The 23,475-nt window shown below is 34.7% G+C and overlaps 1 protein-coding gene across 1 annotated transcript in view; it reads left to right on the forward strand.

The window, feature by feature from the left end:
• Positions 1 to 23,057, forward strand: part of MIB1 (MIB E3 ubiquitin protein ligase 1) — a 137,336-nt gene extending 114,279 nt beyond the window's left edge. The window contains exons 16-21 of the mRNA XM_072829008.1: positions 1,615 to 1,796; positions 3,542 to 3,734; positions 7,833 to 7,911; positions 11,401 to 11,514; positions 12,813 to 12,913; positions 16,584 to 23,057. Of these exons, the coding sequence (XP_072685109.1) occupies positions 1,615 to 1,796; positions 3,542 to 3,734; positions 7,833 to 7,911; positions 11,401 to 11,514; positions 12,813 to 12,913; positions 16,584 to 16,724 (810 nt within the window). The 3' untranslated portion in view covers positions 16,725 to 23,057. The remainder of the gene's footprint in view (positions 1 to 1,614; positions 1,797 to 3,541; positions 3,735 to 7,832; positions 7,912 to 11,400; positions 11,515 to 12,812; positions 12,914 to 16,583) is intronic.
• The last annotated feature ends 418 nt before the right edge of the window (positions 23,058 to 23,475 follow it).

The raw sequence follows: 23,475 nt of genomic DNA on the forward strand, positions 1-23,475 counted from the left end.
GAGACATGTCTAGCAAGAAGTTGCTGTGGCCGAGATCAAAGAGTTTGCTACCTGTGTTCTCTAGCATTTTGTTGGATTCTGTCTCACATTTAGGTCTTAACATCAGACTGTGTTTCATTCGGAGTTAATTTTTATTTTATTTCATTTACTCATGAAAGACAGAGAGAGAGAGGTAGAGACACAGGCAGAGGGAGAAGCAGGCTCCATGCAGGAAACCCGATGTGGGACTTGATTCCAGGACCCCAGGATCACACCTTAAGCCAAAGGCAGACACTAAACCACTGAGCCACCCAGGCGTCCCTCATTTAATTTTTATATATGGTATGAAGTATGAATACGAGTTCATTTTTTGTCTTATGGATATTCCAGTTATTTGACCACCATTTGTTGAAAAGACCTTTTCTACTGAGTTGCCTGTTGTGCCTTTATTACAAATCAGTTAACCGTATATGTGAGCCTTCCTGGATCCTGTATTCTTTTAATCTGTGTCTTTAACTATGTGATACCAACCCTCTGTCTTTATTACTTTAGCTTTATAATAATCATTCAATTCAGGTAAAAGTCCTCCAACTTTTTTCTCCTTTTTCAAGGTCATTTGAGTATTCTAAGTCTTTCACCTTTCCATGTGAATTTTAGAATCATTTTTAAGAATGTGAAGGGGCTCTGAGACCAAGGTGTTTTAGAATTGCTGCCTTTCTATATAACCATTGGTAAATTCTCTTAACTCCTGTGTGCCTCCTTTCTCATTTTATAAGGGAGTGGAATAATTACCTCCATATAGTTATTGTAAAGATTAAATGAGTGAATTCATAGAAAGTGCTAAAAGTAGTAGTTGGTCCATTGTAGATGCTCTATGGATGTTTGAGAACATGTTTGAATCAGTAGCTCATATGACATCAGAACCTGCTTTATTTCCTCTTCCATTTCTTGGCTCAGTTCCTTGGTATTGGAACCAAGGAACTAAGCCTCATTTCTCTCTCATCTCTCCTCTTACTATTTCATGTTCGTTATTAGCACCTCCAGAGCTAAATTGAGTAGAGAAGGGACTACTGGGATGCCTGGGTGGCTCAGCAGTTGAGCATCTGCCTTCAGCTCAGGATATGATCACGGGGTCCTGGGATCAAGTTCCACATTGGGCTCCTTGCAGGAAGCCTGCTTCTCCCTCTGCCTATGTCTTTGCCTCTGTGTGTGTGTGTGTCTCATGAATGAATAAATAAATAGAGAGAGAGAGAGAGAAGGGACTACTATTTCCTCAATATGTCCATCAGAAGTCCTGTTCTAGGGTCTTATTGGCCTAATTGACCTGATTTTGTCATCCCTGAACTAATCACATAGATGAGGTGGATATCTGACTGGCCTTAGCCTTTTTTGGTCCACCTGTAAAACTAGAGAGTTCTCAAGCTATATACCTGAGAAAACTGGAGTGAAGAGGGGAATAGATATTAGGACTGCAACTCATAAAGGCCCACCATATCTGCGTAAGCCATTAGTTCTTTCCAGACATGTATTTTTGTATAATAATGTGTCTATTTTGTATAATACATGCACACACATATTTGGTGGTGAGAATTGATTCTCAAGGAGAAAATCATGACTCTTTTCATTTGATTTCAGTTAATAATGGGACTTGGTACCCAGGGGGCAGAGAAGAAGAGTGCAGCGTCTATTGCCTGTTTTTTGGCTGCCAATGGTGCTGATCTTAGCATTCGAAATAAGAAAGGTCAATCGCCGCTTGATCTCTGTCCTGATCCAAGTCTCTGCAAAGCACTGGCAAAGTGTCATAAGGAAAAAGTCAGGTTTGTATCATTTATTATCATAAAAATATTCTCTCTGTATAAAGTACCATGTGGTTTCATAATGGAGGACTTGATTACTTGAAAATGTCTTTGTCTTTGCTCATCATCTTTGTGTTGACACTTTCTTCCTTAAAAATTTTCCTACAGGCACTATGTCTCTTATGTGGTATTTTCTACATTACTGAATATGATGTTTTATGCATAATAAATGCTAAGAAACTTTTCTAAACCAGTTTGATCTTCCAGTACTCCTACATATTAGAGGAATTTATAAGAAAAAGCCTTACTAGTGAAGTTGCTGTGATTAATGTTAGATGTATTTAAAACTTTTAATAGACTTTTTTACATGCTTACCAGTAAGGTGTATCTTACAAAAACCCTGTGATAATTTAGTAATTCTAGCACACTGCACATTGCCTGACAGGTATTCACTTAAGTATCACTGAAGGATTGAAAGAATTTGAAAGAATGAACACATGAAAGAACCAATTCCTGAGGGGGGCACTTGATGGGATGAGCACTGGGTGTAATGCTATATGTTGGCAAATTGAACTCAATAAAAAGAAATTAAAAAAAAAAAGAAAGAAAGAACCAATTCCTCATAGAGTTGTCTCTAAAAATGATTTCATACTTGTCTTCTTTTCTAAAAGTAAAATATATCAGTGATTTTAGTTATTTATAATGCAACTGATTTTCTTATGAGATACTGTAGACATACAAAGATGTATATTTCGTTACATTTTTTTTTTTTAATCTAAATGGTACTGTGTATCTATTATTGCCCTTTCTACTTGGTTCTTGTCACTGAACATTTCAGTAGTTGTCCTTTAATCTTGTGTTTCTTGCCTCTTTTATAATTTGGGTATAGTGATAAATGGCTTCTCTTTGGAATCCATACATAGAGCTGTGTTAATGGGAAAATTAACATAATGAGGTATATGTATTTCTCTAAGTGTATCCTTAAGGAACATAAAATCCTATTACAAAATGTCAGTGTGCATCAAAAAATATAGAATCCACTATAATTTCTGCAGTAATAACTAACCGGTGTATAAGATAAAGTCCCTTTGCGTGTGCATGCATGGGTATTCGTGAGTTTCTGAAGATTGTGGTAGAAATCGTAAAATCGTATCCCCTTTTTATAGCTGTAGTTGGTCTTATATATGTACTTCTGTGTCTTGTATCTATTTATTTATAGATGAGTTCTGTCTTTCCATAGTAGAGTTTTCTGCTCCCCAAGGATACATTTAGAGAAATGTCTGAACAGCAGCTGCAATGACATGTTTTCCACAGTGCATGTCAGTTATGGACTTTGATGATGCTTCATTCTGCCTGTAGTTAAGGAAACTAATGTGGGCTCTAGCTAGAATTTTTGTTTTATTTCTCTGCCCTTCTCTGCTGGGTCTGTTATAGATAAAACAGATTCTGAGTGAAACTGTGTTTATGTCAATTTTTTTGTGAGTAATGTTTTTGATTTCTCTGTTAGAAGAAGATTCACCCTTTTCCATTGGGTGAGCTATTCAGTTTAAAATTTGAATAGTATTAGAAGTACATAAAGATGCAGAGGTGTATATAAATAGAAAAATATAGCATATACTATTTCTTATATGGATGTTACAGCTTAATTTTTTTAACATAACTAAAGCTGTTTTATGTATACTAATGATGCTGCCGATTTTTTTAAAAGCATTTTAATTAATATAAATATTCTGATAGGATTGATTATAAATATTTTCTTTTATTAGTGGCCAGGTGGGTTCTCGAAGTCCTTCTATGATTAGTAATGATTCTGAAACTTTGGAAGAGTGCATGGTGTGTTCAGATATGAAGAGAGATACTCTTTTTGGCCCATGTGGACATATTGCTACCTGTTCTTTATGTTCTCCACGAGTCAAGAAATGCCTCATCTGTAAAGAACAAGTTCAGTCCAGGACAAAGGTAATATATTTTTAATACAATATTTTATCATTTTATGAAGTTCTTTGAGACTATAAATAAGATTATATGATGCCATATATTAAATTTCATTCTTTCTAAGAATGATTTAAATACAAGAATGTATAATTTATATATTTATCAAGAGAACAGTTTTGAGTTTCCTTATTTAAGTGTAAACTATAGAAGTTAAAAATAAAATTGATCTACTCTTTTGCTGTCAAAGGCTCTTATAACCTAAAGATGTACTTAATTCCATTTTTTATTGTAGTTATTTTGAGTACATGGACTCATATTTGACCAGTTGTTCTGTTGTCGTTTGGTAAAATGTCACACATTTTGGATTTGTTTTATCATGGTGTTGTTTGTTTCTTTTTCCTCTGTGTTTCCTGTAAATTGGAAGTTAGATCTAATGTCTTGTTTAGAGTCAGCTTAAAGAATTTGGCAAGAAATTCTCACGGATGATGCTACTCACTTTGTATTGTGTCCTACCAAGAGGCAAATAAAGTCTGATCATCCTGTTGTTAATGAAAGCCAATTCTGTATCCACTCTGAACTTTTGATCTTGTCTGACTCTGCTTTTTGAGAAGTAGTATTTTCTGGGTTTCCGGTTTCATTCTTTTTCTGTGTAACTCAGTGCTTTATCATAACTGTACCGTCTTACCCATTTGGTTTGTACTGAAATAATTGATTTTCCTTTTAGTTTTTTCGTATGTGTGGGTAAAATGAGATTTAAGTTTCTTACAAATGATTTCTTTTAAGGTGAGTAGTTTAAACCGGAAGATATGTTTGGTTTTCTTTGGTTTCACTTATGAAGTTTATACTCTTTTTTTTATTCCTTTCTTTTTATTTGCTTCATTTTCCCCTGATGTTTCTTAAGCTATTCATTTACCTTCATTAATTAGAAAGGAGCTAGCATTAATTCTTATAATGAATTCGTTGACAGTGACTTAAAAGGTATTACGTTGCCAGGGCTTTTTACATTTTCATAGGGAACCTTCTAAGACTGGATGTTTTCTATGATCCAGAAGAAGAATTTTTGGCACCAGAAAAAGTACAGGGAAGTTATTTTTGGATAGGAGATCCTGGAGTAGCAGCATTAGGCACATAGCTGCTGAGTCCCTTTGTAAAGGTGGGAAGGGTGAACTCACAGCACTTAACTGTCTGCAGGTACTCTGTTGGCATTTTATGTGTGTTATATCTGTGTCATCTGTACTTAATTGATGAAGATCATTCTACTTGGTACTTACAATTTGATTTAGTTACCTGCTCACTAAACAACAGTTTAGGACTGCATCAGAATGAATTTCAGCCATTCTCTTATTTTTAGATCTGTATAATCTGCTGTTGCACTTGAAACTTTTTGTGTAGATTAAGTGTTATTTCAACAAATCTTTATTGAGCACTTGCTTTATAGTCAAGAGCGAAGTGTATATAATTCCCTTCTTAAAAATATGTAATCTGCTGGTAAACTATGACTTAGATTAAAAGCTACTCTGCCATATAGGATGTTGTAGGTACTTTAAGAGAGATGTAAAATGAGTTGAGAGCCCCACATTGCCTGCCAGCAGCAAAGTCTTAGATACAGAATAACCCTTACTGGTCATCTAGTCCAGCTCTAGGATTCACAGTTGAAAAAAACTGAAGCTCAGAGAAGCATACCCAGAATATTAAATGCAGGTCTCTTGATTCTTTCTTTTTTTTCTTTTTAGATTTTTTAAAAATTTATTTAGTCATAGAGACATAGAAAGAGAGAGAGAGAGGCAAGAGACACAGGCAGAGGGAGAAGCAGGCCCCATGCAGGGAACCCTATGTGGGACTCGATCCCAGGTCTCCAGGATCACACCCCGGGCTGCAGGCGGCGTTAAACCGCTGCGCCACCAGGGCTGCCCAGGTCTCTTGATTCTTAAGTCCTTGTTCTTTCCCCTGTGTGATGATACACAGACATAATTTAGAAGTGTCTACAGAAGGAAGATTGATGCAACAGAGAGCTAGAGAGGGAGGAATATGCTGTCATTCCTTTTTAGACCACTTCTGAATTCCAAGAATTAGGGGGCTGTTACATTGACTTTCAAATGATGAAATTTTCAAACCTGTAGAAAAGTAGAAAAAGTAATATACCCACCAAATAGATCTGACAGGTTAGCTGCAGAGCCTTTGGATATAAAGAAATAGTGACCCCAAGTGGTTAAAGGATAATGAACATCTTCATTAAAGATGAAACAAATTACAAAACTAGTATTTAGAGAGGAAGGGGGAATAAACAAGCCTCATCACTTTAGCAATTAAAGAAATATAAATAAAAAATTATGAATTACCATTAACCATTCCTATCAAATTAGCATAAGTGAAATTTAAAAAATGCTAGCTAGGAAAGTGGAAAATGGGCACTCTCTTAAACACTGCTGGAGGCTTACTAAATGGGTTCATGTTTTTGAAGGACTGTCCTGACAATATTTATGAGCCATTATAATAAACATACTTTACTTAGTAATTCCATTCCTGGGAATATAACCTGAGGGGGAAAAAAATAACCTGAGGAAAAAATTCAAAGGGGAAAAAAGCTAAGGCTACAAAGATTTTCTTCATATTTATTAGGGGATTTGGTAAGTAAATGACTGTTTAAATCAATTTGCTAGATTATTTTAAACTCTTTATTTACAATTGAGATGTATAGGGATCCCTGGGTGGCGCAGCGGTTTAGCGCCTGCCTTTGGCCCAGGGCGCGATCCTGGAGACCCGGGATCGAATCCCACATCGGGCTCCCGGTGCATGGAGCCTGCTTCTCCCTCTGCCTGTGTCTCTGCCTCTCTCTCTCTCTCTCTCTCTGTGACTATCATAAATAAGTAAAAATTAAAAAAAAAAAAAACAAAAAAACAATTGAGATGTATAAACAATTGCATTGGAAATCTTTTAAAGAAAAAAAAAGGAAATCTTTTAAAGAAATAGCACATCATTATATAGAGAGGAGAAGAGAATTATGCATTGGACACTGATTTTATGTTTGATTTTGAAATAAACACTCCACACATAATATCTCATTTATCCTTTACTATCCCATGAAGAAAGGTTATTCTTTATCATTCAGATAAAAAGAGCTGTGGCCCAACAATGTTTTAGATAATTTGTTATTATTGGAGCTGCAATTTGAATCCAGGAATACAAAGATCTCAACAAGCCACGTCTTACGGTTTTCTCCTGTTATTCAGCTACAGAAATTCTATGTACATGCAAGATATAAGTTACGAAAGCCCATAGAAAGAGCATGTATGCAATATTTAGGTGAAGTGATAGGTGAGTGATCCTTTTTGGACAGTAATATTAAATGGTGCAAGATATGGGTGAATGTGAATGTCAGTGTGTATCAGAAAGAAGGAGAACAGGTGACAGATGGATGTGAAGCAAGGGCAGTGGGACAGGATGGGGGTGAGAAAAGCCAAGAGCCAAGATTAAGAAATAGCTATGCACTCAACACTCAGATGAAGTGGAGATGAAGAGGAGGTAAAATTGAGGGAAATTCTGAACAGGTTATGTAAGACTTGTGGCTTCAGAGATTAGGTAGAAAGAGCAGCCTAAAGCCATGATCTCCCACCAGCATGGGGGAACTGACCAAGTCCCGGAAAAGTTCCTCAGATGTAGATAGACAGAAAAATACCACTTGGGATCTAGCATTCTGTGAATCTGGCTGGGTTTTTTTATTAATATTAGAAATCTAGCTTATCTTATATTTATTTTTATACTTCTTTATTTGTTTTTTTAATTTTTATGTCAAAATAGTGTTTGTTTTGTTTTGTTTTGTTTTGTTTTGTTTAATTAAAGTCTTTTCTGGTCTTTCTGACCACAAAGGAAACGAAGTTTTCTTTATCATTCTTTGGGACAGAGCGAGATCAACATTGACATAGGACCTGTGAAGGGCCAGGGTATATAAAGGTGGAAAGATGAGTAACCAAGAGAGTAGAGGACAGAGGAGGAATGCATATTGTTTCCTGTGCTGAGATTGCTGCCTTATAGAGGAAATACACTTGGATACAAAATGCACTGTTAGAGTTATGAGATTTATCTGTAGATGTTCACACTTGTGGTATAATGTCTTTTTTGTAGATTGAAGAATGTGTGGTATGCTCTGACAAGAAAGCAGCTGTTCTTTTTCAACCTTGTGGACACATGTGTGCTTGTGAGAGTAAGTAGCCTACACAAAACTTACTCAATGTTTTTATAAAAATAGAAAATGAAACAAATTATAACTTGGAGGTTTTTTTTTTTTTAAATAACCCATGAATATGGGATCCCTGGGTGGCGCAGTGGTTTAGCGCCTGCCTTTGGCCCAGGGCGCGATCCTGGAGACCCGGGATCGAATCCCACGTCAGGCTCCCGGTGCATGGAGCCTGCTTCTCCCTCTGCCTGTGTCTCTGCCTCTCTCTCTCTCTCTCTGTGACTATCATAAATAAATAAAAATTAAAAAAAAAATAACCCATGAATATAAAACATTGGTGGGCCTCTCTAGTACCTTCCGTCTCTTCCTCTGTACTATATGTATAATGTCACCTATGTCTCTCCTTGTTCTACCGACTCACATTTTGATTTCATATAAATCAGCACAAGATGATTCTTCTCATACACAATAGAAATTTATTTCCAAAAATGAATTTTGAAACCTTTAGTCTAGCCCTTTTCACATATAAAGTAGCACATCTTCATTTATCTTCACCGTGATATTGCCTCTTCTGCAACTTCCCCCTCCTACTGAATCACCTATAGCAACTATTTGGGGCTATAATGTCTGGCCTTGTTAACCTTTCTTCATCTTTATGTCAGAAGAGCTGATAGGTCTCTTTGGGAGAATATATTAAAAGTTCAAGTAATGTTTTAAAATATCTCTTAGGCCTTTGCTTTTTATATCTCCTCTTGTTCTTTTCAAATTCATGTACTGTTCAACATTTGCCTCTTTCTTTGTCTTTTTTTTGTTTTTGTTTTTGTTTTAAGATTTTATTCATGAGAGACACACAGAGAGAAGCAGAGACGTAGGCAGAGAGAGAAGCAGGCTCTCTGTGGGGGGCTTGATGCGGGACTCCATCCTGGGCTCTGGGATCACACCCTGAGCCAAGGCCCTGAGCCAAAGGCAGATGTTCAGCCACTGAGCCACCTAGGCACCCCACTTAACTCTTTCCTGTTATTTAACTCTGCTGTCACAGTGCAAAGACAACCGTAGACAACATGTCAATGAAAGGCGGGACTGCTTTTCATTAAAACTTTACTTACAAAACAGGCATGGGGTAGGGGTGCCTGGATGGCTCAGTCTGTTAATCATGTAAGCATCTGACTCTTAATATCAGCTCAGGTCTTGATCTCAGGGTTGTAAGTTCAAGCCCCTGTGCCTAGGGCTGTACTTTGGGTGTGGAGCCTCCTGAAAAAAAAAATTAGCAAAAACAAGCACCTGGTTGGGTTTGGTTTGTAGGCTATAGTTTGCTGGCCCTTGTCATGGACCTGAGTGAGACCTACAGAGAATTAAAAAGCTGGTTATAATGAGTAGTTGATAATATTTTCAAGCCTTACTGCAGTACTTTCCCTGGAAGTTTCCCAAAGATTTTACATTGTCTTTGTATTTACATGTAACAAGAGTAGCAGCTTTTATTAAGTTCTGAACTCTTACCAGACATTTTTTAATAAAGATTTTACTTATTTATTTGACAGAAAGAAAGTGAATAAGCAGGTGGAGCAGGGGAGGGAGAAAGGCTCCCCACTGATCAGAGGGCCCGATGTGGGTCTCAATCTAGAACCCTGGGATCATGACCTGAGATAAAAGCGGATACTTAACTGACTGAGCCACCCAGGCGCCTCTAGACATTTTTTTTTTTTTTTTAAGAGAGCATGAATGTCCAGGGAGGGGCAGAAGGAGAGAGAGAATCTTAAGCAGGCTCCACACCCAGCATGGATCCTAGTGTGGGGCTCGATCTCATCACCCTGAGATCATCACCTGAGCCGAAATCAAGAGTCAGACCCTTAACCAACTAAGCCACCCAGGCATCCCTTGTACCAGATATTTTAATCTCTTTTAGTGTTTCCTCATTGATCTTCAGAAAAACTGTAAGAAGTAGATTGTTTTCTCCATTGTACAGACACATTGTTAAACATTTATTTGCTTGGGAAGATAAAATTGAGGTGGAAAATGCCCCTCTTTCTAGGAATGTACAGTGAAGCACTTAGTCCATTACTTCCATCCCAATAATGTTAAGCAGAATATTGGAACCTTGAAGAGTATAAAATGTCCTTGACAGGACAGAGGAAGGAGAGGTTGTATTTGTTTTGGACAGAAGGAAGAAACAGTTTTTTTTTTTTTTTTTTAGGAAGAAACATTTTATAGAAGAAATATAACCACCTAACTTAATAGTTAAAAGAATTTGAGATAATTGTGATTATGTATTGAGGCATTTAAATTAATCCTTTAAATTTAAGAAAAAAATCTGCCTTCAGATTGAAGACAAATCTCAAATGAGATTTCTACTCCTACCTAGTGCATCATGCATAAGCCAGCATCAGACCCATCTCTGTTTAGTCCTTGACATGAGATCAACCTTGATATTCCTTGTCTGTCCTAAACACTAGTAGGAGTATATGCCTTATCTTGTCCATGTCGGTGGTTTTGTGCCTTATTAAAGTTTAGTGTTTGTTCATAAATTATCCCTAGATACCTGTCACGGTTGTCCTATATTTTCCATGTTTTTTATTTATTTATTTATTTTTTTAATTTTTATTTATTTATGATAGTCACAGAGAGAGAGAGAGAGGCAGAGACACAGGCAGAGGGAGAAGCAGGCTCCATGCACCAGGAGCCCGATGTGGGATTCGATCCCGGGTCTCCAGGATCACGCCCTGAGCCAAAGGCAGGCGCCAAACCGCTGCGCCACCCAGGGATCCTTCCATGTTTTTTAAATGATAAAAACACTTGGTACATAGACTAAGGAGTATACTTCTATAGTAAATGCTAATGGGAAAGGATATATTGAAGCACTATATGTTATTTAGTAATTAGCAACTTTAGATGTAGAATTAACAATCCACAACCTGTAATTGTACCTAGGTATTTCTTTTTTGGAATGAGAGAGCATTCCTCTGATATATAAATATCAGAAAGTCCATTCTGACACATTTTTTTATATGTTCTTGATTGCTACATTAAAAAATAATTATTAAACCATTTCCTTATTAGATTACATCAACTTGATAGAGAAGGAAGAGAATTCTTCAACATATTTTAGGAGTTTTAGAGACAAGCTATTCATAATAGAAAGTATGTTTAGAAAATAATGTGAGCAATTTTATAGTTCTTTATTACTTAAAACTTAAGAAAATTATCTCCCTCCTTTATTTTCAACCTTAAGATCTTGAAATATTTTATTTAAGAAAACACAAAAATCTCTTTAACAATTTATTCTAATGTATTAGAAAATGACATTATTTTCGTAACAGTGGGCTTCTCTCTTCTAGAGGTTGCCTATGGAGAATATACATTCATAGGTTGATAACATTTTACAAAGGTAGAATCGTGTATGCATAGAATTTGTTTAATGTTTATCTCAGTGTGAAATTTGAGTTACAAAAATGAGCAGAGAAAGGCGACCCTCTTATTTGTTTTGTCTCTTATAAGAAGTATCCTATTGTTATTTTCCAGACTGTGCTAGCCTGATGAAAAAGTGTGTGCAGTGTCGGGCAGTAGTTGAACGAAGAGTGCCTTTCATTATGTGTTGTGGAGGGAAAAGTTCAGAAGATGCCACTGATGACATCTGTAAGTGTATTCTCTTGAGCTTTTTTTTACTTCCTTCTGTTTGGAACTTCCATGAACATTTGTCTTACGTGTAGTACACTGTTGCCTTGTAAAGCACAAGGTATGTGACCTGAATCTACAGAGGAACGGGTGGGGTTTTGCTCTTGTTACAGGAAACTTGAAATTATATTTTTCTAACTTGCATTATGATCATAGAACTATAAGCATTTATTTTTTAAGAAACTTTCCATATATGATATAAAGAAAATCATTGTATTCTTGCTTAAAGAAAATATGCTCTTTTAGGATTAAATTTAGTATATCTTGGCAGAACAGCATATTACAATTTTTTTTTCAGTTACACAAGTATTAACACATCATTCCTTTGTGTAGCAGGTTTTACCTAGTGCATGTCAGTATTCTGTATAGTGTTTATTTGGGACAGAGTAACTGTACATATACTGAAGTATAACTCAAGAAGTAGAAAGGTGAAAAGTAAATTATTTACTTTCAACATTTTAATACAACAGCTGTATAAAGTATTTTTCAACTTTGCTCTGGATACAAGCTTGGGTTATATCTTTGATTTCTTTGTTCTGTGTACACATGAGGAATAACTTTAGTGTAACCACTTTTGCTCAGGGCTTTTGGTCTTTATCACCAGTAGAGTTGAATAAAAATCCCAGGGACAAATTAACTAGAGTTAAAAAAGTAAAAATCTAGAGAGTAATAAAAGTTGGAAACAAAACAAAAAACAAGTTGGAAAAACAAATTTCCCTCCATTTAGCAGACCCACTGATGGTCACAGCTTTCCTTGCATGGAGTTCCTCTTCTCCAATCAATAGCAAGGAGGGTTGGGCATAAAGGAAGAAGCCTAGGTTTTTGTGTGTTCTCATAAACGTCATCTAACAGACTTTATAATTACTGCTGCCAAAACTGGCTTAAAAATGTTGTGTTGCCTCCATCCTTGGGTTTGTGTACAACATGAGAACAGAGAAAACAAGCATAAAATGTATTTGTGAGCTTGCCAAAGGAACCAAGTAGAGCCTCGGAAAACCCAAACATCTGTATGTTGATTGTTGTCTAGCTGAATTAAATATAAATAGAGAATAATGTGCAAATTTATTTCTTTCTGAAGACTATAAATGAAGGAGTATAATGTGAATGTATCTTATTGTCCATGAATGAGAAAAAATTTTAAGGAGGATTTTATTAATAGTCTTGTGTTTTTAATAAAGCAGTAATAATTTTAGAAATAAAAAATTCATTGATGTGTCAAAAAAGTCATAACATTAAAATATTTTACTCCTATTGTATAGCAAGTGGAAATATTCCAGTGTTACAAAAGGACAAGGATAATACCAATGTCAATGCTGATGTGCAAAAGCTGCAGCAGCAGTTACAGGACATTAAAGAGCAGGTAATAATGATTTCTTTATGGTAAATGATGATTCTAAGAAATGGATTTAATATTTTTCTGTAAAACTAACGTTTATGTAGTAAGTGAGGTTCATATTAGGATGTCAGTTATATATTTGAATATTTGCAAAAAGTATTATGATTTGAAGATTTAATCAGGCACTTCTAAAAGAAGAAATGCACAGGTGACCAATAAACATGAAAAGTATTCAACCAGATTAGTAATCAAGAAATGAAAATTGGGGCACCTGGCTGACTCATTCAGTAGAGCAGTTAGGACTCTTGGGGTCGTGAGTCCAGGCCCCACTTTGGGCATAGAACTTACATTAAAAAAGAAGAAGAAATGAAAACTAAAACTACAGTGAGGTGCCTTTTCTCACCTACCGGACAGCATGGAAAACTCAGCGTTAGAAATTGTCAATACAAAGTGTTAGAATACAAAGTGTTAGAATACATAGCAGGCAGGCATAACTCACACACTGCTGATGGGAATATAAATTACTAAAAATACTTTGGAAAAGTTTGTCATTATAATAGTATAAGTAAGTAAGATATTGTTTTGGGATGCAAACTTGTAAAAAAAAATGTACAGATGTGTTCAATCAATAGAGAGGTACATAAAGTGCCGATTACATACATCTGATCAGTTTGTGAACTGTTATCAAGCTGTACGTTTATGATTTGTGCACATTTCTGTATAGACGTGATACTTCAGTAGAAAGGAAAATATATTCTCTCTCTCTCTCTCTCTCTCTCTCTCTCTCACACACACACACACACACACCACCCCATAAAGAAAAGCAAAGGAAAGAAGAATGCAATATTTAGAATAGTGGGTATCAGTGAGGGGTAGATGGAAAAGATTCGAGGATGTATGGAGAGGCTTCAAAAGAAAGGGTAGCATTCTATCCTTTAAACTTGTTCTTCATACTTATACATGCCAACAGATGTACTCTTTTATCTACTCAATATTTAATAGCAGCAACAGTAAAATAAAGAAGTTAGTTAAAACTTTTTACATATATAGTAAGAAAGTCTGTCCCCCGCCTCCCCGTCCCCACTTTACCATTAGTCCCAGCAATTAAAGCAGATCCAAAGAATTGAGAAGCACAGGGTATTATTTCTTTAGTTTGGGTATCACATCAGTGTTGCCATACAGTTGTTAATCATCTCTCTTGTCCTCGTACTGAATTTATAAGAAAGTGACATAATAATGAGTCAGGATAACTAATGACCCTTGTGATATAAGTAATATGGGTAGATACAGTAATTTAGAATTAGACATGTATATTTACTAGGAATTTAAACACTCATATGAAAAGATGACAACTCTGTGACTGAGCTAGGTTTTCTTTTGAAATCTCGCACCAGTAAAACTTACTGTGTAATGAATAAGTAAAGATAAACATGGATTTTCCAGTTCTTATGTAGGAACATAAAAATAGGAACATATTTAGCTCATTCTAATATAAAATTAGAACATTTCAAAAATCTTGAAGCTCCTTAGAAACTCATTTCTTTTTCACTAAGACACTTATTGGAAGGTAAAACTGATTTTTTAAAAAAAATTTTTAAATTTTTATTTATTTATGATAGTCACACACAGAGAGAGAAAGAGAGGCAGAGACACAGGCAGAGGGAGAAGCAGGCTCCATGCACTGGGAGCCCGATGTGGGATTCGATCCCGGGTCTCCAGGATTGCGCCTTGGGCCAAAGGCAGGCGCTAAACCGCTGCACCACGCAGGGATCCCTGATTTTTGAATATATCTTCTGCAAAAAAAGCATTTCATCCCCTAATTGTGAATTAAAATTGTTCTTAAAGTGAACAGTGACAGCTTCTGAGCCTTACTATGGATCCTGAAAAATTCAGCTCTACCTTTATCCAAGTTTAGCACTCCAAAGAAGTGTCTTCTGTAAATAATCTTCATGACCATATTTCATTACTAAAATATTTAAACAGTCACAAGAAGATTCATTTTCTGAGGATTGATGGGATTTCTTACAGGGAATCCTTCAAGGTTACCAAGACAAAGCAGCTAAATAATCCTTTTTAAAATTTAAATCTCCAATCTTTCTATTTCAATTTCTCTCCAAAATTTCTATTCCAATCTTTCCAGTGTAATTTCATGTAGTAATAAGTATATATTAATCTCAAAGAAACTTAACCTAGGCTGCATAGATGTGTTTACTTTTGGAAATAAGAGCTATTAATTAACTGTATATAACTTGTGAAAATTTAATGCAAAAGAAACTATTTAAATGGCACTAGAAGGCACGTTTGGCTTTTTTCCCCCCCCAGAATATTTATTTATTTACTTATTTTGTATGTATTTTTTATTGGAGTTCAGTATGCCAACATAATAGCATAACACCCAGTGCTTCATTTGGCTTTTTTAAAATAAAAAAATATGTAATTTTCTACAGCTTTGTTTCTCAAACTTTTAGATAAGTGTGAAAATTTACTTTAGAAGGCTGGGGTTTGTGCTCGCTTCAGCAGCACATACACTAGAAGGCTGGGGTTAACAATAAAGATTACAGTTCTTTCCCCCTGCCCACCACAGTGATCTCTGGTTTTGTTGAAGTTGATCATTACATTTTCTTGTAGGCTTTAGGCCTAGTTTATTAATCTAGACCTCCTTTTTTAATTATTTCATTTCTGTGTTATTTGGGGAAAAGTATAATTTAGAACAAAGTATTGTGATATATTAAGGTAAAATATTTTTATAAAGCATAAAATGTTCTTTTGTGAATGAATATATGAGCTTTCCTAGGGTGTTTTTACAAAAGTATACCTAACATTCTAGTAATTATTCTGAGTTCATGAGGTTACATTTATTAATATGTAACCAAGACTTATGGTTTTTAACATAAGGGGGTTCTACATTGAAAATTATCCAGTGAAGCATGTTTTGGAGTGAGAGCCCTGAGGCATAGGACCCCAGTTCACATTGTGGCCTGCTGTGGGGAAGGGTTTATTAGCCCCATGAAGTCTCAGTTTCGTGTTTTTTGTTGTTGTTTTGTTGTTTTTAAGATTTATTTATTCATGAGAGACACAGACTGAGAGAGAGAGGCAGAGACATAGGCAGAGGGAGAAACACACTCCTTGCAGGGAGCCCCATGCAGGACTCAATCCTGGATCCTGGGATCACGACCTGAACTGAAAGCAGGTGCCCAGCCGTGGAGCCACCCAGGCGTCCCAGTTTCCTTGTTTTTAAAGTAGGAGTGACAATAGGGCTGAGATCCTATCATAGTGTATGTCCTGTGGTTTTACGGACATCTCTACATTGCTCCCTCTCTCTCCAGTAGTCCTGATAATACGGTCATAGTTTCATACAAGAATAGCATAGTACCCAGAGTTGGGGAATCTGACTTAGGCTGCAAGTGGCTGTTTTTATCCATTTCCTAGTAGATTTTGGCATTGGCATTTTTTGTTTTATATAGTATTTATTTGTAGTGCCTTTGATATAGTCCTGACAGTACAACCAATATTTCTATTTTATAGGGATGACATTGTAACTATTTAAAATTTTTTAATTAAAAAAATTTGTTTTTATACTTTAGACTGACAAAAGATTGAAACAACAAAAGAAAATGTTACAAAGTTGTTACATGTTACAGTTTCAAAATATGAAATGTTTCAGCATTTATTACTTTGTTATCTCACATTCCAGACCATGTGCCCTGTGTGTTTGGATCGGCTGAAGAATATGATTTTCCTATGTGGCCATGGAACATGCCAGCTCTGCGGAGACCGAATGAGTGAATGTCCTATTTGTCGCAAGGCTATTGAACGAAGGATTCTTTTGTATTAAGAACCTCAGTGTGTTTTCATAGCTGAAGTATTTGGTCACGAGCTCTTAGTAATCTATTAAGCTAGTTGGAGGGTCTATTGAATTGATTTTTAATACCATAGTTTTTTTTCTAGAGTGTAATTAGACTGTAAATGTGCCAGAACAAAAAACCTCTATAAAACAGTGTTTGAAGTTGTGTTTTTTGTTTTTGGTTCTTTTAATTTGAAACATCAAATCCATGTAATTCATAGGCAATTTACTTGTCACTTCTAAGGGAAAAATCCTTTAAGGATCTCCTGTTTTTTGGTTTTTGTTGCATTTTTTCTTCTAGTTTATAAATTTGTTAGGCCTCAACAAATGTAGTTCCTTATGATCAGCTATCCTTCAATAATCATGATTTTACACAGTGGGTTGACATAGGTACTCAAAGCAGTCATACATCAAATGAATGGGGCAAGGCAAACCATTAGGTCACATGTATCAAGTGACAAATTATAATACAGGTTTTACATGGTTAATATTGAAGAGAGGATTATCTTTTTAAGAAAAAAGTTCTGCAAATGATTGATTCTGAATTCTTTGAATGAAAGCATGAAATGAGAGTAGTGACTTTGCATTTAGCCTCATTTCTAGACTTAAAAGGAAAATTGTTTAACTTGAATCAAATTGCCAGTTTCAAGATGATTGACATGAAAAGGAAAAATAAGCAGTCATACTGGGGAACTAAGGTGGGGGGAAGTGGCCAGTAAACGAGTACCTATTAACTGACCATTAAAAGTTGCCTTTCATATATATTAATTTATACACTGTTCTGTTTCCCAGCCTTTAAAAAAAAGTCTGTGAAAAGTATACCTCAGTTTTCCCTGTGGTTCCTTATCCAGGCTTGATCTGACCAGTGAAATAATGTTGCCCTATTTGGGTCTCTGAGGTTCCATGTAACTTCTCTCATGTACTGAATAGTACCCACAGTGATCTGAGAAGGATAATGCATTGTCCCAAGGCAGCAATCTTTTTCTTGTCCTTATCTGTTCATTCTGACAGTGTTACTGGTTCTACCTTCATCATAAGCCCTACTTCTGTTTTCTTTCAGTTGCTAAGGCTTGTAAAGAAAACACTCTCCTTATACCTACATATTGAGGATGTTAGTTAAATTGCCAGTAGTATCCAAGACATAGTAAGTAACCTAATAATAAATACTTACTTTAGATTGACCAGGACATTAACAAAAATATGTCTGATTATCTGTAGTTTGTTGTTTTTTTTAACTCAAACCGATTCTAGAGCATCTGATCTTTTCTCTCTGAATGAGTAGTCTTACTTTATCTAGGATGAATCTACATATAAATAAGTGTTTTGGGGTCATTGCTGCTAGATTATAAAAATATCACCTGTTTACAGTGGTGTCTACTATATACTATGTATAAGCTTATTCGTAAGGATGTAGCTATCTTGTGTTTTTTTCCGGTCTTTGATTCTGGTTCTTTCTTTTTTTTTTTTTTTTCTTTTTTTGTTTGGTTGGTTTTGTTTTGTTTTGTTTTTTTACAACAACTCAATTTAAGAATATTCCTGGCAATTTAATGACTGCTGCCTTTGCAAGTCCTGATGAAAACAGTGGTGAGCTTTTGCTGACTGATTTTGTAGTCTTGGTACTTCCATATCTGTGTTTAGCTGAATAACTTAGAATTTAGAACAGTAAAATTTTTATAAATTTTAAATTTGAAAACTTATATGGATTCAGTTATCTAATAAAGGGCCACGGAGGCTATTTTTTAAGCCATATTTTAAAGTTACAGAAAGATAGAACATCTGACATGATGTTCACTTAAAGAAACAGACTATTTTCTTTTAGATTTGAAAATAGCAAAAGTCAGGATTTTTTTTTTTTCTTCCATGCCATAGGCGGCCCATCTCTTTTCCACTAGATCAGTTGGAGAGGAGGGAACACCTGGCTGACTCATGCATGGTTCAGCCATCAAGTGAATTTTACGGTCTAGAGCTCTACTTTACTTAAGTCCTTTTTGTCTTAGGAGCTTGCAGTGCTTAAACTTACATCCCTAAAAGGTAATTTCCTTTTCCAGACTAGTTTGTATCTTCGACATTAAAAATACAATAACATAAACTATTACAAAAAATCATAAGGTCACTATGATTACAATGCTGTGTACTTGTGAATTTTCTATATTTGTACCACTTTGAAATTTGTTTAATGAATAGGTGTCTCTCTATTTGTGTTTCAAGCATCTGAAAAATTATTTTAAATTTATTTTGTGTTTTTGAGTGAGATTAAGATAAGAACTGAGTTAAGTGACTTTCTTCTAACTATGAAAATGCTACCTCTTATATGTCTCTCAGCAGCACTTTCCCAGTTAGGTATGTTTCCTTCTCATCAGCTCATTATCATGTGCCTCAGAAGAGCTTTTACTTTTCCTAGACTCATTAAAAAAAAACAAAACAAAACAAAAAAAAAACATAGCATTCATTTGTTCGAAAAAGTATTTATTGGGCCTCAGAGGCTAGATACACAACATTGAAAAATGATCAGGATCTTAGCACACACAGAATCTCTAGTGCAGCAGTTGTACATTTGAAGAAATCTGTAGTCAAGAAGGGATCCAAAGGTACTGATAACATTTCTTCCCAATGTTTCAGAAGAGTTGTCATTAAGTAGCATTTGGATTCCCTCTTTGCCCCTTCAGTCCTACCACATTTTCTCCTCTACTCTAAGACTATCAGCTTTGTTGCCTGAAACACATACACAACTTAACCAGATGGTGCTATTCTAATCGTTTTTGTTCACATAGTTTAACATTCATACTGCTTATACTATATATGTATTTAATTTTGTTGGGAGCAAAAAGGCTTTTCAAGAGATCATTTTGTATTAGTGTAAGAATAGTATATTAGACAAATGTTTAGCTTAGCTGGCCAAATCATAATTGGACAAGATGTTTGTAATTTTATACATTGCAAATTGACCAGCTGGTTACTGAGACATATAATTAATTAATGACGTTGAAAATACCATTCTTAAATTTGTATCTTTGATGGCTTTAGCCTGTAAGAGCATTTTAGCATATTGAAATGAAATGCATGCTGCTTAAGATTTGTCCAATTCGAATTTCAAAGCTTGCTGGGTCATGTTCTTGTTTGTTATAAATTTTGAATTGAACCCTTTTCGGCTAGGAATTATTTACACTTACAAACTAAGAGACTTAGTGATGGGGTAGGATAGAGAGTAAGGAGTTGCTGTCAGTGTTTGAATTTAGAGAAAAAAGGGATTTGAGAAAATCATGTAGATTTCATCAAAGCAGTAAGCAGAGAGAATATACTTGATTGAATAATAAAACAGGTCTTTCAACCAGTTTTTAATGTCATTTAATTGACAGTTGCTTTGTAAACTATATGGTTTAATATGTCTGGCTTTAAAAAAGTCCAAAGGAAAAGCACCTATCCTGTCAGAGTGTCTAAAATGATATAGTAAAATAGTTTGTGTAAAAATTGAGATTTTGGAATAGAATTTTTTGTATTTTTTTATTGTGGTAGAGATGCAACATGAAATTTACCATCTTCACTATCTTTAAGTATATAGGTCAATAGTGTTAAGTATATTCATGTTGTTCAACAGCTATCTAGAACTTCCTCACCTTGCAGAATTAAAACTCCATACCCATTAACTCTCCTCCCCCCAGTTGAATAGAGTTTTCATTAAATGTAAATCAAGAAACAACTTGAATTATCTTAATTGTGTTTGCAAGATTTAAAGTCATGGTCAACCTTAAGTTCCTAAGATTTGGGGGATGACAGAATTTATTCCCTTCCTCCCAGCTGTTATAAATCATAATTTGAGTTGGTATTAAATGTCTGTTAATTGGAAGGGTTTGTTACTTCGTTTAGAGCCAGAGGAAGGGGGAACACATTTTAAACATTAGAATTAGTTTTAAATTTGTAGTGAATTGGGAAGGTAATAGATTTTCACAGACTGTGTGCCTTGTTGAAAATGTCAGTTGTCTTTAAGTCTCCTTGAAACAGTCTCAAAATATTTTTTTCCTCTCAAAAACACAACCTAATTTTATTTGCTTGAATATTATGATAGGAATGCTTACTGATATTACTTGATAATTATATAATAGCCTTGGAACTTTAACATTTATATATACACACATATATAAAAAACTATAGCAGTATTAATAATCACAGTTGTACTTCTTTAAAACATTAAATTTGAGGAAAAACTATTTAATGCTGTCTCGTGTACATTGCTTTGCTATAGTGAGGGGGAAAACCCTTTAGATTGAGACTCAGTTTACTAATAAATGGTTAGTAGAGGATGAAACTAGAGTGTGAAAATATGAACGAGTTAGTGGAGCTGATGAATTAAAATCATAAGTTGCTACATTGGCATTTTCTACCTCCTTTTCTGTCAGAGTATTACTTTTCCAGCTTTTATTCTTTTTTGTGACTAAGGAAGAGATGAGAACCCAAGGTTCAATTTGGAATTTTTATGTTGTTGAGGATTTAAGCAGTAGGTACAGGAAGGGTGACTTGCCACATCAATTTTGCGTGTAAATCCATAACTACAGGTTATGACTGACATCTACAAAATGTGTAAGAAAGGTAATATTGCTGAATATTTTTGCTTTTCCTGTACAGTCTACATGACTTTGTTTCATAAACGTGACTTCTTTCCTCCAAAATGCAAAATGGTCATGTAATTTTCTATAAAATAAACAGGCCATTTTGTCTGAAATCTATAATTTCAGGAAGCTATTGGAAGTTCTGACTCAGGGCTTTGTAACAGTTTAAGCAATTGTTAATTATATTTTGGAAAATCCATCTACATAATTCTTCAGTGCCTTGAAAGAATTATTAACTTGGCAACACTACTAAAACTTTTTAGAAGACTGTCTTTAGTGTGGGTGCATCATCACACACACGTTTATAAGATGTATTGCTTAGCTTGTGTTAATAGCAATACTGCATGTGTGCTGGGTTTGGGTAATTCTTTAAAGGAAGTTTTCTAGATTTGCACTTGATATTTGTTTTTTTTTTAAACTGATATTTATGGCCATGACACTGTTACCAGAAAAGTAATTCTATAAGTCATTATGCAAAGTCATGTATAGGTAGCATCTGGGAAGAAGAGCTAGGGTTCATACAGTTTGCTATTTTAATATGAAAGGAGAGTCTGTTTGGTAAACACAGATTGTCTTCCCCTCATGAACAAAAGATCTTTTATTAAGTGATTTGGTTTAAAAATTTTTTTTTTAAGGAAATCATGGATTGCATGTTCTTCTTAATGCTAGTCTTACTTAGCCTGAATCCACAAAATTGTTCTGTTAATTTCAGTATGCTTGTCATCCTAAATACAGTATATTCAGTGTGATAGAAAGCAGTTTAAATGACACATAGGAATGTTTTGCTTTGTATTTTTTCCAGTGTTTTTTAGCTCCCACTTGATTAAAGTCTTGCTCGTGAATATAGTTTCTGTATGGCAAATGATTCTTGCTTATTTAGCTTTTGTTAAAAAACACTTAGCAAGAGCTAAGCTTTTAAAAATAAGTGCAAACATTTACCATTAATAAAACTTACACTGTAATATTATATAGTGCTTTTCTCTGATCTTTTGAAAGTATTCATATGAATTTTGATTTTTAAGGTATTGAAAACATATCTCAGTATATCAAACCTATTATTGGAAAGGAAATTACCATGTGTTTGAAAAACAAGGACATACATCTTCAACTCAACATAAGACATAGGTGCCCACATCTAGAAGGCTGTCATTACAGTTGTTTACATTTAAGGTACCTCTATCTAAAGGGCCAAAGAACCTTTTCATATTTTAACACAGTCTTTCAGGATATTGTGAAAGTAGTCTCCATAGGATAAATTTGATAGAAAATCAGTCAACCAGTTAGGAAGACTCAATTTTTCTATATAAAGTTTATTCCTCTTCATAATTCAGATGTAGATTTCATTTTCAAAAGATAAACATTTTAAAGCAATGATTTCTTTGGCTTTTTTAGTGTTTTGTGACTAAATCAGTAATTGAATGGTTTGGAGTTATTTTTTTCAAGTTAATAGAAGCAATTATTTCTCATTGAGAGGTTGTCTGGTTCTAGTTCAAAAGATTCAGTATGTGTATCTGGAATGTTTAAGAAGGAAAACCATCTGAAACAAAATATTTTAATTGTTTATTTGAAAAAAGCGTATGTATTCCAACTTTAAAATTGTGAATTTATTTTTTGATAACCTCTAACTGTATTTCTGTTGCTGTATAATTAGATGTTTCATGGCAATATTTTTTATTAAATTGAAACTGTGTAGGTTTTTAAAATAAAGACATTTCAGAAAGTCTGATTTATATTTTTTATCAAAATCTGATTCATATTTTTTATTCATCCTTCACAGAAGTTCAAATTATTTGTTAGTCTTACAGTGTAGCATTTCCCAAATTTACGGACAGTGAAAACTTTTAAATGGTGCATTACAGAGTAGTGATAGTTTATAAGATAGAATGAAAGCATGGATTAAAGTAGGACACCAAAAATTATTTCAGGTAATTGCTGAATAATGATCATTTGACAAATAGTTTTTTTTTTTTCCCCCTTTAAAACAAAACTAGTTGGTAAACTCATTTTGTTAAACACACAGAAATAAACCTTATAAGGGCAATATTATGAAAGGATAGGACAGATCCAGAACAGAGCCCATTGATCACTGAATAGGTGACATAGCAATGAAACTGTTAGGTAACGCTGCCTTTGCACTA

This window comes from Canis lupus, chromosome 6, assembly GCF_048164855.1.
Source record: "Canis lupus baileyi chromosome 6, mCanLup2.hap1, whole genome shotgun sequence".
Taxonomy (NCBI): Eukaryota; Metazoa; Chordata; class Mammalia; order Carnivora; family Canidae; genus Canis; species Canis lupus.